At 33.3% G+C, this 19,503-nt stretch overlaps 1 protein-coding gene and 1 long non-coding RNA gene across 2 annotated transcripts; one reads left to right on the plus strand and one right to left on the minus strand.

The window, feature by feature from the left end:
- Window positions 1-1,585: 1,585 nt before the first annotated feature.
- LOC110034176 (probable glycosyltransferase At5g03795) lies at window positions 1,586-18,924 on the minus strand. Its single transcript, XM_020738468.1, is given in 5 exon segments — window positions 1,586-1,990; window positions 1,992-2,651; window positions 2,818-3,166; window positions 17,794-17,924; window positions 18,316-18,924. Coding segments are annotated over 5 exon segments (1,653 nt in total). The 5' UTR covers window positions 18,664-18,924; the 3' UTR covers window positions 1,586-1,825.
- Window positions 8,763-14,045, plus strand: LOC110034177. Its single transcript, XR_002295025.1, has 6 exons — window positions 8,763-9,103; window positions 9,203-9,326; window positions 12,440-12,750; window positions 12,840-12,930; window positions 13,029-13,263; window positions 13,337-14,045. It is a non-coding gene; the product is annotated as an uncharacterized LOC110034177 (long non-coding RNA).
- Window positions 18,925-19,503: the final 579 nt, after the last annotated feature.

Below are 19,503 nucleotides of genomic sequence, written 5' to 3' on the forward strand. Positions count from 1 at the left end.
TGAAGGTTTAAAATTCATCACTTTTGCTATCAATGATTGCAGATATAATTTTATGGAATGGATGTGGGTATGACTACACTGGTTTGCCTGTTTGAATGGAGCAACTGCAAGCTTATATAGGCTTATAGGCTTATGATGGATGTTGAAATGGAAGTATGAAAGAATCTTATGATTATCTGTGGCAAGATTCAAGAATTAAAATACTGATGATATGAACTTATATATATGCTTCTGCTACTGCTGGTTGGTTTTCCTATTTTTTTCTATATCTGCTACTATTTATGTCAGGTTGTCTTTATACTATTGTCGTTATATTGTGTTGTTTTGTGTGGCTTCTGTCCTCCTATGCACTCACCCTGAGGGAGTTGTTCAAGGAGGAGGTTGGGAGTTTTCTGTTGTTTACCGTTGCTTGACATGATGTCCTCTCTTCTGCATGTAGGTTAAGGATGATTGTGGAAGATTCCTTGTGGATTTTGTTATATGCAGCAAATATGACTTAATTTTATAGTGCCCAGGTTTACAAATTTATTCTTCCAAGCTGATGCTTTTTGTTTTCCATATTATACTATTATATCCTTTTATTTTATTTTATTTATACTATTACTGCTATATTATTGCTAATGATTTTTTTGGTTTATATCCTCCTATGCATTTATATTGGGAGGGAGGTTCTTAAGAAGAAGAATGGGAGTACAACGCTTGTTATTAATGATTTCATGTTGCTGCTTCTTTTGAGCTTTTCAGTTAGTGTTTGTTATGGTGTGTTGTTTTCTGGTGCAGAGTTTGGAGTTATAGATGGTGTTGTTTTCTACTATATGGAATCAGTTATATGGAGCAAAATATTTTATTTTTGCAACGCCAATACTTAAAATCTTTGGTGGCTTCTTTTGGGATACGGACCACAGGTATGACTTTGTATCAGCTGTTAGATTGTTTATTGGATGCTCCTTTCTACATTGGAACTTGTTTACAATCTTTTTTGGGAAGATCTGCTACACAGATAAAGGACTTGAGTATACTTTTTGGAGTTCTTTTCTTTTGGGGTATACTTGTACTTTTTTTTTTTAGATCTTTTTGTGTTGAGTTGTAATTTGGTGACGGAACCCTATTGGTGCGTATTATTTTTCATTTCTGGGTTTTAGTGGTGGGATCCATCTACCAATTACCCCTGTAACTTTTTCTTTGATGAAATAAAATTGTCTCCAGGATTTTTTTTGAGATATATATATATATATATTGTATATATATATGAATATGTATGTATGTATTTATGTATAGATATATAAATATGTATGTATATAACTTTTCCTATAAATGAAAAAATGTATATAATTTTTTTTAAGTTAAAAAGTTTTATTTTTTATGTGATATGAATGATTTTTGGCTGTGCAAGTAAAAAAAAAAAAGGCATTTAATAACATGTCCAATTTTTTTTCGTGTAAAACATGAGCCTTGTATTATTCAAAAAAATTAATACATCTGAGAAAAGAGGGAGGAATATAACATAAGGCTTAGGTAAAGTGTGCCCATGTAAAAGAAGAGCAAGAGATTAAAAAGTAAACTGAGAAACAAAAACGGCCTGAGATGAACATCCCCATTTGATAAGCCAGTTCATTTGTTATAAAAAAGGTGATCATAAATCTACAACCGCACTGCTTAAATCAAAATATTTACTACAATGCCACGAAAAGAACTTTAAATTCTTAAGTCAACTTCAGGAAACAAGGTGCACAGTTTAATCCATATAACTACTGCATTTTGTGATCTGCACAAGAAAACTATTTCAACCAGTATCAAAGCAAAGTGGGGCCGTTTTGCATTTTTCTTATTTGCAACCACTGAGAACTGTTGATTTGATCGTGGCAAAACCACACAAACTTTTTCTGATTAGTTGAGCCTTCATAATCATCAATATCAAGGAGCAGGATTCCTTAACTTTGTCAAATTGGCCACGGCAGAGATTATTAGAATCATAAATTTGCATATGATTGGAGTCTATTAAACCAAATCGAATGCAGTATCATGTGAAATATATCATATTTCACAGGCCTCTGATGCCATAAGAAATGCTTCTGCAACTTCTTCACATTGGTTTGCAGATATACATATCTTCTAAGTGATATTCGAGTAAGGATATCCTTCAACTTGGGTATGTCCTTCTCTGCTATGACAATAGAAAATGCACTCCAGTCCAAAACTTCCTCGAAGGGAAGAACAAAATTATCTGCAATTATTACAGGAACACACTCGTAGTAGATGGCTTCCACGATCCTTGGGCTGTTGACTTCATATCCCATTGGACAGATGCAGTACTTGCTTGATTTCATATGCTGTGCATAAGACATCTTTACAGAGATCGAACTCGGAAGAGGGCCGTAGATTTTCATGTCGTCTTCCTTTCCGTTCCAGTAATCAAGCAGGATGGGTCTAATCCTGCCATGCATATTTCCTGCAAAAAAAGCCAGAATGGGCCTTTGAGATACTCTCCTTCCTCCAATATCTCTGATGGGCTTTTTCGGGATTCTTATGTTTGTTTCAGGGAGGGAGACATCCTTCCCGCGAATAAACACTCCCTCTGAAACATCTGCATTGCACAGAGCTTTAATGGTGTTCTTGCGAAATTCGTCATGCAATTTAGTTGTGTAAGGACCCTGGACGACAGTTTTAATCATTCGAACAGGAACTTCATAAACTAGAGAAGAATAATCATGAAGAACTAGTAGCCGGCAAAGAAAATGAATGCTTCCTTTTCGTTTTCAAACTAACAAAATCAGCGGATAGAAATTTAAAGAAAAAAAGTAGAGAAAGAAAGCATACCCAGTCATGACAAGCCACTATGAAATGATCGGATCCTCTTGTTCGATTCCAGAAAGAATATTTAGAGGAAATCATGTCCACATAGTTCTTCAGAAAGATTAGCAGAGGCTTCATGTCATGAGAGTTAGGCTTATAAAGGGCTTCTTCTAATTGTCGAGAACTGTATGGAAGATAAAATAAATGTGCATGACTTGGGTCTTTCACAACAAATCTCTTGTTTTCCTCCATTAACATAAGGAACCAACCTTCTGAAGCATAGATTCCCTTAAGCTGTGGTGTATGAAAAATGGGTCTTGGTCCATCATCGTATATGTAGACCTTCAGAATTTTTTCCATTAATTCATAACTCCTGGAAGCATCAGTTTGATATTCACTAACTGGTGAGAAAGAAATGCTTCACAATTCACAGAAAAATTATATCTTCCATTTTAATGGAGATGCTTCGTATGATTCGGTTCATATACAAGGTTTGCAACAGCACATAGAAAGATCAACTAAATGAAGCGTTGTGAAATATAACAGAATAATTAATGAAGCAATTGCATGAATATAATTCGTTGAAACTAAACGCCAATATTTCAATTTTATGTGATTTGTGTTAATTTCATCAAGGTCAAAAAGAAAATTGCTAATAAATTTATTAATAAATATGTACTTTTTTGTCATCATTATCACCACCCAGTTGATCAAACGTGGATCATGTTGCATATTAAAATCAGAAATCTTTCCAAGTCAAGTTCAAAATCACTCAATGTCCAATTTCATCAAATTTATGGTCTAATTTGATGTTATGATTCGAAGAAACTAACACCATCAAAAGAAAACTGATTCGAGTTACAAAGAGATTAGATTAATCACTTGAAGTATGTTTAAAATTTTTTTAGCATTAATTGAAGGAACAAATGATCACCAATTTCTGTATGTTTATGATTTAATTGAATGTCTTAATGGGATGAATCATGCTAGCCTAAGATTGTCAATTTTTGGCATTATTTACTAATTCAAAATTTTAAAATATACCTTATGGTCCTGCTGATCAATATGAGTCGTCTGATGACATCAATCAAACATTAATTAAAGGACCATGCTTATGATTTAACTAAGAGTTTTCACAAAGTGAACCAACTAACCAAAGATCCCTAAAAGTTAACATCATTTATTCACTTTACATTTCAAGTATACCTTGTAATCATGGGGATCAACATGAGTCGATTGATGAAGTGTTCCCAAATTGGAAGTAATATCTCAATTAAAATACATTTTAATTTTAATAAAATTTATATTCTTGGGGGGGTGGGGGGCTTAAGTTTTTTATGAATGAAGACACTTGAAGATCGATATTTCATCGATTATAATGAACTTGAACTTCAATAAGGCCATAGATTCCAAAGATGTTTTAGCTTAAAGCAATAAACAATGCTAGTGAATCAATATGGGATCACAATGCTCTACAACAAAATTACAAAAACAAATTAGATATTTTTAAGCCATTAAATTTCTCCTTAGCTTCTATTGGATGATCTCTTCCTCCTATAAATTTGTAACAAAAATAAAACATTTCTGAATAACAATTCATTTTAAAGGCATCAAAGTATATCTTCCAACAAATATATTCTTTTTGTCAAATCAATTGCAATCAATGACAATATAAAATCAAAAAATTCAATTTATCTAAATAGCAATATTAAAACTTCTTTAAAGGGAAGACAAGAATCATATCAAATGAATTTCAAATTATCTCAAACTCTATCCAAAGTGAGCTCTCGCTCACATCCTCTTGTACCGCTACGCCGAAGCATGAAAGTCACGCTTACCCACACACCTTATTTCTTCTTAGGCATACCTTTGAATGTCACTTTGCTCATGTGGTTGTGTGCTCGTGTATATTTTCAAGGTCTCATATGCCTACACATTCATGCTAGAAAAAACGCCATCAATGGTGGTGACGATAGCATGATCAATCATTTATTCAAAAGTGTCTATTTTTACCTTTTTTGACATTTTTCTCTCAGTCTTGGCAATTTTAAACTTCAATCTTTCATGTCTCAATCGACATATGAATTTCAGGAATATCCAAAATTAAGCTTGAGTTTAATGAATTACTATATATTTTTTGGGCATATGCATTGGTATCCAGAAAATATGGGGTAACTAATATGTCACTAAGAAGTTTATATAACCAAGAATGAAGCATAACATATTTTAGATTAGAGATCTTTCAAATTCAAATTCAAGATCATCTAAGCTCTAATTTCAATAAATTTATAGTTAAATTGGGCATCTCAATAATACAAGCCAAATAATTTTAAAAGTGGTCCAATGCAAGTCCAAATAAGCCGAAATCAAACCCTTGAATGATAATTGAAAGCTTTGGTCCATTAATTAAATGGAAAAATAATCTCTAAATTTTGGATGCTTAGAGTCAAATCGAGTAGCTAAATGAGAGAAACCCATTAAGCCTTATATCATTATTTCTGAGGTCATTAATGCACTTAAATATTGAAAATTTTATTTGTGATCAAAAGAATCAATATGTTTCTCTAATAGACTGTTTTAGGATGATAAAAATTTCAAAATACTAATTTCAAAAACTAACAATAGACCTCATTTTTCACATAAAAGGTGAAGGAGAAGAAAAGTGTGAGGTAACAACTAAGGTATGACTCTTGACGAGAAGTGCAGGTGAACAACCACAAACCAATTTCGATTACCACAAGAAATTTTTGCAACCAACTGCAGCTATTTTAGCCACCAACAACGAATTTTTTAGCCAACTACAACTATTGTAGCCACTAATTATGGTTCTTTTAGCTCAACTATAGTTGTTGTAGCCAAACTATTATTATATAGTTGTGACAGTGAGTTTTTGAATCCCATCTTTATCAATTCAGAGGAATGATGTACTTTTATATTTTCAATTTCCCAATGGATGACTTTATTAGGCCAAACTCCATTTTTTCCCTTTTTAGTGTATTTTTACATAAATTAATTGACTTTTGCATTTCTTTTTGTGTGTGTAGAAAAATTATACTTAATCTAAGGCTTGAATAGTTTCTACCATTAAGAAATTCTAGTATGCAATAAGTAGGAGGCCAAAAGTTTTGTTTGATTAGGCTCAAAAAGTGCATTTTAGATGGTTGAGTTAACATCTTTCAAAGAAATAAATGTCCTTGAAATTAAGGGTGTATTGTTTGGGCCTTTAACTTCTTATAAGAAGCTGGTTGATATATACTTCTATATTTCTCCCTTGATACACTTTAAATAATAATTTTTTTTTATTTTTTAACAAGTTTCCTTCGCATACTTTAGTTTAAAGAGCATAACATCATAACAATGGAATCCATCTCTAGTAATAAAAACAACATTCTTAGTATCAACTGAGTATGTCTTGATTTAGCAATAACTAAAATGCATTTATATAGCTCATTTTAGTGCAGCTGATTGTAGAGTTTACTAAGGTGTCAATTATTGATAGTAGGTGGCTATCATTGGGATGGCCTGAATTCAAATTAGAATAGTTGATAGACATTTTTTGCTTGCTATTTTACTTGTGAACCATTAAAATATTAAAAATTCATTATGGATATTGATCTTCACTTACGAATTCATCCTCTATCAACTTTTGAACTTTGTAGTGGTTAGGTTTATCAATTGTGGTGGAAATTAGCCTTATGATATGTTTGTTTGATCTTATTTTTCGGCATCATTGAGTCTACAATAAGAAACAATGATATCAATTTCTACCATCTCTATGGCTTAACAAATGAAGACATCCACTATTTTCCGAAAAGTTATGACCAATTTGGCTTTATACTCATTATACAAAGAATTGATTATTTGAAAAATGCAACCTTAATCATATTTGATGGGTAATTATTTGATCTCATCTAAGTCTACCAAATTCAACACGTCTTCTTACACTATCCCAACTACTTTTAAGTAACAAGTTTGACACTTTAGTTATTTGAGTTTAATAGTTACTTAAGCATCTCTTAATATTTTTTTAATTATATGATATTTATAGACGACTATGAAAAATATGATAAGTAGGGGCAGTCAAGTATGGCATTATAAGTTGCTGATGCACTAAACATAATGAACTTAGTCATTTTAACTGTTGGTCCCTATCTTTCTAAATAACTTGCAATTTTATGATTTTTTTTTTCATATTTTTTCCTTCTCTAAAAAACTCATATAGTGGATCTATATTCTTAAAATAGTTGAAAACCTCTAAGATTATCATTTGAGAATACTTTTTAAACAATATTGATTGAGTTTCTTATGTCAAAGCATATTTAATTGGTTGGATGTTTATAAACAATGCACAGATCATGACTACATTATTGTAAAAATTATCATTCATTATTCTATTAGCCACAAAAATATCAAGGGAATGAGTTTTAATGTTAGCAGTCATGAGATGGAGGACAGATTCACCTATCCCAAGCAAAATATCTTAAGGGTAGCTTGATAATAGACATCTTCTGACTCATTTAATATAGTGGATATTACTCCAAAGGGTGTATTATATGAGCTAAGACAAGTTCATTCCTAGACTCCTTTTTCTCCATACTCAGTTGTTAAGCTGAATTTGCAAGGACAATTTTTCTCCATACGCAGTCATGAGATGGAGGACAGATTCACCTATCCTAAGCAAAATATCTTAAGGGTAGCTTGATAATAGACATCCTCTGACTCATCTAATATAGTGGATATTACTCCAAAGGGTGAATTATATGAGCTAAGACAAGTTCATTCCTAGACTCCTTTTTCTCCATACTCAGTTGTTAAGCTGAATTTGCAAGGACAATTTTTTTTCCACTTTTCACGTGTTGATAGCCGTTTTTGTCGTGTCTACGATCATAGTCATAATGAAAAATACAATACTTTGTCATACACCTCTAAAAATGGTTTACCTTCATAGTTGTTAGACACTTCAAATAATTTATATTCTAAAAGACGTCAATAAATTATGCCATTTAAATTATCAATAAATTTGTGGTAACGAATTGGTGGGTAAGTGGCAATTGATGGTGAAGCTATAAAGGGCAACATGGCGGCTAGTATGGCCATAAGTATTTTGTATGCTCAAAGAACTAAAGTCATCTATGAGAATTATTTGCAATTTATCACAACTTCATACTTTTTCAAAGCTATGAAGTTGAGTTAAAATTGATTCTTCCATTTCATTATTCTATTCCTCTAAATTTTTAGAGCAATTGGCTAATTTGAACAACTTAACCATGTATCTTAGTTGTTATAGTTGAAGCGTGTAATGTAAAGAGACTTGCGAAATACCCTGATAAACAAATGTCTAATCCATAAAAAACTTTAAATCCTCCACTTTTAAGCATTCTTCAAATCATCATCACAAAACTCCTCAGCAGCACACTCGTCCTTTTCCTCCTCTTCCATAAAGCCTATGATTTTTTTCTAGTCATTTGGCATTAGAAGATTATGTGATAAGCATTTTCTGAAGTGAAGCAAAATGTGACCGCTAGAGTGGTAAGCAAATAAAAAAAAAAACCACCTAAGGGCTAACTCTATGATGGTTATAAATAACAAGTGAGACAATATGTTTGAAGTAATTTATTGAGTTGTTAGGATTGATTAAATCTTTGTACCTGTCACTGTAGGAAAATCAACTATAATCGATCACATGATCGATAGTTTTGAGTGCGTCAAAAATAATATGTTCTTATCCGATGGCTTAGCAACAAAATCTCAATGAGTTAATTTATGCAAGCATCTTCACTTTTTCTCAAAAATTATTTTTGACGACATATTTCTACGTTTTGATTTTATAAAATGTTAGTAAAACAAAAAGCTAATCTGTAAAAGTCAAAGATAATTAATGGAGTCATTTTGGCAGGTCATGAATGGAGTATCTGATGATAACCGACTATACACGTGGGTTAAGATGTTTAGAACCGAAGGCTAAAAAAGCTATTAATCTACGGCCTGGCGCTGGAGAAATTATCATTTCGATCTCTACCGTACCGCTACTACCCACTGAACTCTTGGATCATCGGCCGCACCGCATGTATGAAACCCTTACTTCTTCGTTTCTTCTCTCCCAAGCGCGCTCGAAACCCTCTTCGCCTCCCTCCTCCATTTCGCCCAAAACCCTCGCCTTCAATGAACATTGACCTAGTTGGGAAGACAACATCGGGATCGAGCCTTGCAATCGACTTTTGATCAAGTTGGGAAGACAACGAGGGGCTCGCGGCTTACAGAGACCACCGAAACTCTCGGCTTTCTCATCTTTATGCTCCGCTCTTATCAGGTATGCTTGTTCGCGCCATTAATCCTCTTTGCTTCTTTTAGAATTCCTTCAGTTCTCCTCTCCTGGTTTCACCCAAAAACGATTTACATTCCGATACAGCCGCCATTCGAGCTAGCTGGGAAGGTAAGGGCGGGATCGCGACAAACAGAGACCACCGAAACTCTCATCTTTCTCATCGTTCTGCTCTGCTCCTACTTGTAACCAGCTGAAACCAGTGAGGAAGGTAAGCTTGCTCTCACCATTTTTCCTCTTCAACTGACTTGTTTAGGTCTGAGATGTATAAAGATATAACAATTGTGTGGTATGTATAAATGTCTTCTACTTATTTGGTTTGAAAATCAAGTCCTTTTAAGTCTACTTCTACTTTTCTTAACATAAGCTGAATCTAAAATATTTACTCTCCTAGCTAGATCACCAACCCTTTCAAGATATATTTGTTTTGCATTTTGTCTCCAAGTGTAAAGGGTTTAGGGTTTAGGGTTGAGGGTAAGCCACTAGGAAAATCCAAAAATTAAATTAGAATGATATTAGTCTTGGATTTATAGATTTTGATGAATTGAATAAATCCAATTTCACTAATTTTGGAGGTAAGGTGCTGTCTGAGAACATATCAATTTAAATTACTAGGATTTACTCAATCCTCTAAATCTGGATTTATTAAATCCAGAATGGGTTAAATCTTAAAAGCTGTTGGACACTCACTGAAGTTCGGTTTGTAGGATTTACTAAATCAGGGCTTATAGGCCAAATTCGTGAAATCCACTTTTACAAAATCCAGGATTCTGTTTTTCTAAGAAAAAACCTCTATCAGGATTTAGCCTAACTCCAGGTTAAATCCTAGTCTAAATTCATTGCTAGATAGCCCCTAAATTTAAAGTTGGTGGATTTTTTGATGGTAAGTAAAAAAATATTTGGTGGGTAGGTTGGGTCTGTGAATTTAGAATGAACAACGACAATCATTCGAAAATTGATTTGAATTTTGGCTTATACATGAAGCTCGGATTGAAATAAATGCCAAGCTACGAATTAAATTTTAGATCCAATTTCTTTTGACCCGACCCCCGCTCTACTCGAAATCTGGCCGTTTAACATTTTACTCATGTTAGGTATGTCGAAAATTGTTAATCGGTCCATTGAAAAATAATAGAACATAATGAATTATGAATTAACGGATACTTCAAATTAATATTTTGTTAGTTTGGTGTTTGACTGAATTTAAGTTAAATTTATAGGTTAAAGTCAATTAAGACGCCTCCCTCTAATATTGTCTACTACTGTGGCTACACTAACACTCTCTTGGATATATTTGTTTTGTATTTTAGCTCCAAGTGCATATTCAATCATAAATCTTAAGAATTCTTGTTTCCACAACTTTTAACTAGATTATTTTCACACCTCTAAAAATATTCTGAGAAGGAAATACTTCATATGATGTAAGAGTGTTCACTCGCCATCTAATGACAAATCTAGTTTTCATTTTCAAAATAAAAATTCACTTCAAACACTATGTTTTATGTCAAATTGAATTTCCATTTTGACAATGGAAATTAGATTTTTCTATGAATGATGAATTGAACACTCTTACATTATGTGAAGTATTTCCTTCTCAAAATATGTTTAGAGGTGTGTAAGAAATCTAGTAAAAGTTATTGAGACTAGAATAATTTGGTGGATCAGTGGTTTTACACTTGGAGAGAAAATGTGAAAGAAATGTACTCATGAAAGGGTTGATGTAGCTATAGTAACATACAAGATTAGAGATAAAATTTGAATCCATGTTTGTCGATTATCAATCTTCAACCGCCCTAATAGCAATAGGCTGTCAACGTTCTAATTTCGAGCCGAATTGTGGTCGGCTTGAAAGAAGTTTGATCCAAAATGTTAGCTCGTAGCTTGGCTCATATGTTTCTATCTGATCTCTATCTGAGCCAAAATTTGAATCAATTAATTTTTGAGCCATTGTCATTGTTCAAGCTATGTAAAACGCTCATCCTTTTAATGATTGGATCAACCATTGTTACAACTCCTGCATTATATTTATACTAAAATTAAATTCAATTTTCTCAGTTGAATGCATTTTATAATGTGTTGCTTATTGTCAGATTTGCAGATACATATGGCTCTTCGTATATCAAGATCGTGGATGTACAAAAAACTTTATCCAGATAGAAAATAGATCAACGAGAAGTTCTTAAACTGTGTCAAGGCCATTGTGACAGCTGTCGACCTAGTTATCTGAGTATATGTATCAGTGTCCATGTTCGAAACAGAGAAACCAATCTCATTTAATGCCTGATGAAGTGAGATATGATCTATACCGTCGAGAATTTTAGCTTGATTGGAAAAATGGAGTAACAGATCAGGGTCATATAGACCTTACTTCAGGACTTATGTGCGTTGTGAAAATTTAGCCAATTTATAATATGAATTGGTACAGGTTTCATATGAGATCCCTGTCTGAGGAACAAAGATTATAAATCTGGCGTTTGTGTTAAAGCAAAAAAACAAATTAGACGACGAGATAGATTATTATGAGATTCCCGAAGAAGTTTTTGAACTATCTTATCCTAGCTCCATTGGATGAAGTGTATTCTTATACAACTATGCTTAGTTTGATCTTATTTCTAATCGTGGAACAAGGGTAAACTAACCGTATAATATCGTTAAATTGAAAGTGAACATAATATATGCTAAAGTTAACCATTTTATTCTAGTTCAACAGGCGAGTCAAATTTACTATCTTCGATATCCCCATAGAACAATAGATAAAGTTGATTGGGTGGTTCTCATATCAAGTAATATTCAAAATAATATTAAACTCACTTATCAAGAAATTGAAATGTCAGATTTATATTTTCCACTTAATCCTATCCTTGAAGGGCTCAATCTAGAGGATGCTAGTGGTGATAACAAAGAAATTACCCTCGGTGATGAGTGTCACTCTGGCGATGTATCTGAAGAAGAAATTATGACTACATCCTTCAGTCACTTTTTCAAACGATATTGAGTAAGATGGGTAAGTTATTTTGAATATTTTTAGCTTCATTCCCTTAAATCTGTAGATTGTTCTTTACACTTTTGTATTCTACTATTTAGTACTCATCTATTACATTTTATTTTGACAAGCTTGTAGTTTTCACTGTACGATTTAATCTTTCAGTTTACTATTTCTTTTTGTGTTTTTAGTTTTACTAGTTTGTAGTTTGCACTTTACAATTTCGTCTACCTGCCTTTTGTGTTCTATTTCATGTTTATTGTGTACTGTTGTGTTTTTAGTTTATTGCATAATAGTTTGTTATGTGCACTAAATAATTAAATTTCTTTTGTTTATTGTAGATGTTGACTAGAGGTGAGGACAATCTTCCTTCTCGCTTGGGGGGAGTACAACATCGGTCGAAGAAAGCCTTCAGGAGAGGCTGCCCGCTCTCAATCCTCACTCCCACCCTCACCCCAATCTCTCTGATCCATACCCCCACCCTGACCCCCACCCCTAGCGCACCCGCACTTTCACCTCCACCCCTACCTCCACCTCGACTGCAGTGCAGATGAGTACGGTGGAGGCCCACACTTCATCTAATGGGCGGGAGGACAGGTGGCAGTTATCGCATTAATCCTAGCGGAAACACATTTATTTTAATATATTGACGGTAATCCTTTTATTTTTTAATTGAATATAAAACCAATCAGTTGTTATTTTCATATTCTATCCCTCAACACAAGTTATTCACGCTCATAGGGACATCATCCAGAGCAAGTACGACTTAGCGTAATTGTCCTAGAAGGAGATTCCGATGGCAATTCAAGATCTTTGATTCTAGGAGTTTGTGGTAGATATCTATCACAATAATTTTAATTTGTTTTTATATATTTATCAATTTAACAAAATTATGTAATTTTGCATAAACAATTCTCTTGGCACCCTTAGCATGAAGCACACACACAACGCAACTTCGAGCGCAAGGGCAACGATCGTCTAAAGGACATGTTTAGTGATATTTGGAGATGATTCTTTTGCCTCGCTACTCAGTGCTTGAGATTCTCCGGAGTACCGAAGGAAGAGGGAGCAGGCAAAGCAAAACTGACGCTCGAAGTGCGAAGATATGGGAGCCTCCATGCACATTGGTGGGGCACTCCCACACATAGAATATAAGTGGAGGATGGTAAGAATTTATTTTTGCTTTAAATTTTACTATAAATCAAACATATATCCTAATTATTTCGTTACATTGACAGACTATGTAGTTGGGACGAAAGCCTTCTGTTGTCGATGTACACTGGTACACCCATATGAGGCAGTCGAAACAGTCGTGGATCAATGACGGATTCCGTGCGATTCAAATAATTCAGGAGCAAAACTAGTTTGATGTTTGCTCGCGCTAGGTTTAATTGTACATAACTATTTATTTTTGCATGAGATAGTCCAACAGCTGAATGAGAGTCTATCCCAGGCTTCGAGCGATATTACGATCTGAGATCATGATTTGTCTGAGTACAACGTATGGAGGGAGGTAGCGTGAGGGAAAAATAAGGGTTGAGTCTACGGGCTCAGGCTCAGGCATTTGCCTGCAATACTCGCCCCTTCGCTAGTGCATCTGTGGCTTTTACTTCTACCATACAAGAGGAGGATGTCTCCAGGTGTAGTGCCACATTCGCTGCCGAGATGGAGGCCTACTTCGATCATATGAGGTCGTAGCTAGAGGCCAATATGGAGGCCAAGTTAGATGTGTTCCGACAGCAGGCAAAGCAACACAGGAAGCTACCATTAGAGAAGGAGGAGGATGATGATGATGACAAGATAGAGGGGAATTAGAGGGGATTTTTTTTATCTTATTTGAATATGATTTTGTTGAACATTGGAGTAGATTTTTTCTTATTGAACGGTGGTATATATATGTTAAATTAAATGTATTTTGTTTATTTCGTTGTTTGATTGGATAATTTACTTTTCGAATGCAATTTTAGTCTGTAAAATACTTGGATTGGTTAAGCTATGTTGTGTTGTAGGTGTGGAAATCGTAATTGCTAAAGAAGAATTTTTTTTCACTACAGGCTTTCGACGGTTTATCGTTGGTTTTGCGACAATTATTACATTAATCATCCTCATAACTAACGACATAAGCCGTTAGTTATATTAGCATTAGAATATCAATAAATATTCGACCAATATTACTTCGATAAAAATTGACAATTAACCGTTGGCTCATTCGTCAGTTAAAATATCGACGCACCCTTGACATCTAATCGAAGGATCACCTTTGTCATAAAAATGATGACTACGAAATTTTTCCAATGGTTAACCAGTCATTACTTTCTAACGGTTAATCGATCGCTAATTTCTGAAGGTTAGTTCGTCAGTTATCAGAAACCGACAACAACTGATGGTTCTCTTGTTTTTTGAGCTATTCAAAAGCGATGATCAATGTATGTAAGAAAAATGTTGGTAACACAAAGCCGTCGGAAGCCTTGTCGGTTTAAAAGTTACCGACAAAGGTTTTAACTATGACCTTAATACGGTCAATAACCCATCATAAATTTAATAAGCGATGATTAATTTATTAATAACCGATCTGAGACAGTCAGAAATCGACAGCATTTTTGTAGTGTGTCCAAATATGGCATCTTGAATTTGGTTGATGACTTAGCCTCGATGATATCCCTTGAGAAGACATATGATAGTTTTGGCCTTTACTTTCTCAAGTGAGCAAAATGAGGGTAATATGTCCTTATCTTTGAAATCTAAATAAAAAGTTTGATTATCAATTGAGTTCAATGCTTTTGTTGTATAGCTTTTTATTTTAATTGCCAAATTATTATAGTTGTTGAGTAAGTGCACCTTGGGAGTATTTCATGGGACATACTCTAAGACCCCTTTAGTCATAATACTAACTTTCCCTTCAATCTCAATTAGCTTTCATGCGATTATACCCTTTGCATTCATCATATTGATTAAAGTTTCCCTAAATAGTTCTTCTCTAGGTAATTTTTTGGGGCTTCTATAGATTTTTATGCGTTTCCCTTTATGCATCTCTTCAGATTCATAATATATATTCCCACTCATTGCACGATCGACTATGTTGAATTTTATTTTGTATGTCCATGGATTATATCAAAATAATACTTAACATAGAAAAAAATATAAGAGAGTAAAGATTGAAAGTTTGAGAAGAGAGCAGATGAAAAAAGATGAAAATCCATTATAAAGCTCCAAAGTATATTATCAAAATTTATTTTCTATGTCCATGGATTACATCAAAACCATATTTAGCTTAGAATGTAATATAAAAGAATAAAGATTGAAATTTGAGAAGAGAGTAGATGAAAAAGGAGGGAATATCCACAATAAAGCTCCAAATTACAGTGATTTTAAGTTAGACTGTAAAACTTGTGTAACTCTAGTACTCCCGTAAGCCTCATATTGTTAAGTATTAGAGTTATAGTGCTACAAAAAAGCTACGAAATGTACTAAATATTTAAAAAAAAATTATAGAGTCGCCTATCTATTAACTACTATAAATTATCAGAGAAGTGTATCCAAAGAGTTTGGATTATAGCTATGCATGAAATTTATGAGAAAGTCATCGGTTTCTAAGTCACTGCATAAATTTTGGGCATTGATGACTATGATAAAGTTTGATTGGTCTAGCAAATTAATTATTAATATGGTGTGTGTCAAGATTTTCTTGCACTTAACTGACATATTCACCTTAATCCTCTCAAGTAAGATTACTTTAGATTCGGCTTACAGGTTCTCATTGAATCTGGCTAGTGAATTCGCCCTTGTATTTAGAGTCTACATAATGTGTTTTATCTCTATTGCATGGGATGGCTCCTATTATTCTTGAAACTCCCTAATGCATGGCTATCTCACATTGATTTTGAATTCTTATATATCCCTTATGCTTAACTAATAAAATTTATAATTTGCAAATGTTTGTGAAATATTTTTCAAAATGCTTGGCCAAACCATATTCTTACAAAGAAAGATATGAACTATTTATAATAATGGGGATAATTTATAAAATTAAATGCATATTGCAATATGTTATAGATGTTAGATTATAAATTAATAATCACTTTTCATTTTCACAATTAATTACATGGAATATTAACATATGCCCAAATTAGAATTAGTATTTTAACAAATCATAATAAAAAAGCGAATTTCAAAGCAATAATGCACTATGATAACTCAAAGAAAAGCAATTTTACTAAATAAAACATAAATATTTTCAAGCAAATGTCTGAAATCATAACTCTAATGCTTTTATAATCCTTCGACTTTCATTATAATCCATTCTAAAGAATTCAATTATACTATATAGTACTAATATTTTTTCCAATCATAGGAAAAGGCATAATTTGTGAACTATTATACACTAATACATTCATTTTAATTTGACAACCCTTTCAACCTTTTTCCTTTCCTGATTTTCTATATATACGCTCTAGTGGCTTTTGTAAAATTCTGTGTCTTTTTTTACTCATTTGGTAACTAATTTGACCGTTAAGCTTTAATAAAAACACATTTCTTGCTATTTTGGAATGCTGTTCATATAATCTTTAAAAGCCACTTTTATTAAAGCAGCATTTTATCAGACTTTTGTAAAGGGAGAAGCCTAATCAAACAAATTCTCAATCTCTCATTCTTATGCAACGAATATTCTTGCACGGAGCAATAATAATTATTAATGTTATCTCAACTATATAAAATAAAATGCATGGATTCTCATCATGTTATATTTATCTCCTCCAATTTTTCTTAAAATATAAGAAAATGAGGCTTAAGCATTACCCTTACTAATGAGGCTTATGCATTTTTTGGACGAGGCAAACACCTCGAGAAGTTTGAGGTGGGGCCCGATTGAATTTTTTTTTTATATAAATATCGTGTTCTTGCCAGATAGTTAATATATTTATCTATTATTATTCCCTTATTTATCTTATATACCCACACTTGACACAACAAAATCAACCCGTCAAGTGAGATTAATGTGTTTGTTATGCAAACTTGTCTTTATTGAGTGCCGATCTTGGCCCCGATCATTCTATTGAAAACTTCTGTTGTCAACCAATCGAAACATCTTTTCAGAGCATTATCTTCTATTCTAAAAGTAATTCAAGTACAATGAATCGTTTAGTTGTGCTACTAAATCATTTTTTATTGTTCACCATATATGAATTAAGATTAAAGATGTATAATTGAAGAAGAGTGTGAAAATGGAGATAAAGATATAATATAACAATGATGGAGTACAATGAATCGTTTAGTTGTGCTACTAAATCATTTTTTATTGTTCAAAGTAAGATTAAAGATGTATAATTGAAGAAGAGTGTGAACATGGAGATAAAGATAGAATATAACAATGGAGTTATCACTTTAGTTGATTAGTTATAATATAAAGATATTGAAAATGATGACGAGACTATTATTGACTATGTTTCTAGTGGCACATTTGAAACTTAATTTAGTATTTATTTTAAATCCCAATTCAAAAAATTTATTTTATATTAGTATAAAGATTAAAACTAGTAATTTAAGCCATCAATTTTTAAATTATGTAAAATTTTATAAGTCTTCATTTTTCTATTTTAAAGCAAACAACTTGCCTATCTATCTACCTATCCATGACATTTCCAACCATTAATGATATTCGCACTTCATTTATGAAATCTAATTCTAGGCTTCTAACCTCTTGAAAACGGAGACGTTATGGAACAGGGGAGCATACAGTTCAGGATCATTGAAAGCAATGGGGGCTCGCTCAATCTCCTTCTTCGCATATATTAGTTCTTCATCGACTTTGGTCAGCACAACAGACGCCTGCAATCCATCAACAAATTTTGCAACTTAATTTTTATTTTTTCAACTTACCCCTTATTTCAAAAGCGAAGAAGCTGATAACCGGAAAAACTATTTATGTACGTAACACACACACACACAGAACTTTGAGCGTATAGAAGTTATTCGGGAGGTATGTGAGATTTATGTCAGTGTTATTGAGAAATTAACCTCAATAATTTGAAATAACTTTTGAATAACTTTAAAAAATAGAATCGTAGAACAGCAAAATGTATTGGTAGGTTATTAGGGGTTATTGAGAGGTTATATATTTCAATAACCTCTCAATAACCTCTAATAATTAAGTTATTGGAAGATTATTATGTGAAAAACGCAGGTGCGTATTCCCTGTGTAAATAGCGCACGATAAAACCTGTGGCTTCAAATTCAGCAGATCGTTGGAACCATCACATTGATATCCGGTTTCAGCGCCGTCAGAATTCCCGGCCGCCGCCTTCGGCACTGGGGATGGTGATGGTGCCGGAGAAGCCATGATAGCCGGATATACGAAGGACTCTGGTTTTGGTTCGTGGGCCAGAGAAGAGGATGAAGGATGGGAAAGTTGCCATGACGTCGAATGATTGGATGCCGGAAGCGGAGAGTTGAAAGAGGGCGCCACGAACCAATTGGAGAAAGAAGAAGAGAACGACGATGCCAATAGAAAGGCAGCCGTAGGCACCACAAAGATGGCGGCGAGAAGCCGCCGAGCCCATCTTCTCATAACTACCTGCAGCAACGGCTTCACTGAAGAGAGCGAATCATTCGAACTTCCTGGAGCTTGATGGAATATGGCCGGCGCGATTGAAGAAATTGAAGGAGTACCAAATGTTAATGGAAGGACGTTTGTCTTCCCAGTTAGTTCAGAAAACAAATGTTTTATCAGTTATGCGGCCGGATTCGGCGATGTCTCACCATTTGGAAATCGCGCAGAGGGCAGCGTACTTAAATTGAACTGTATTTCCTAATTTGTGTATTTAACTTGCACGAAACTTAGTAGTGCATGCACGTTTTTGCGATTATATATATATATATATATATTATATATATGTGTATAATTTTGATTACTGTTTTCTTGAAATGACCATTGTTCTAGTTAGATATAAAATTATTAAAATTTTAAAATTTTAAAACATTTTCATTAAATTGTAGTTGTTTTTCAAGCAGAATGAGTGCTCAAATATATTTTATTTAGATTTGTTATTGCATTTCTAATCAATGTGATGTGTAGTAGAGCAGTAAAATTTCTTATAATTAAATGTAATGTAAATAGATTGTTGTAAGAGTTATAGTTCTAGCAATTTTTGAAAGGAACAACGATTTCTAAAATCTTGTCTATTTTTTAACAATTCAGCAATTAATTTCCAAATGATTTTAGTCATGCAAAATACGTTGTCAAGCACTTTGTGCAAGATTCGTGAAAAAATAGATTTTTTTTAACATTTTTGGAATATTATTCTTTAATCCTGATTTGTCTGTGAATCATGCCCAATAAATAGTGTAAAAGAGGAGAGAGAGACGAAGAGACAAGAAAATACACAGTAAAGAGTAGTATTTTTAAAAG

This window comes from Phalaenopsis equestris, unplaced genomic scaffold (genome assembly GCF_001263595.1).
Source record: "Phalaenopsis equestris unplaced genomic scaffold, ASM126359v1 Scaffold001370, whole genome shotgun sequence".
Classification (NCBI taxonomy): domain Eukaryota; kingdom Viridiplantae; phylum Streptophyta; class Magnoliopsida; order Asparagales; family Orchidaceae; genus Phalaenopsis; species Phalaenopsis equestris.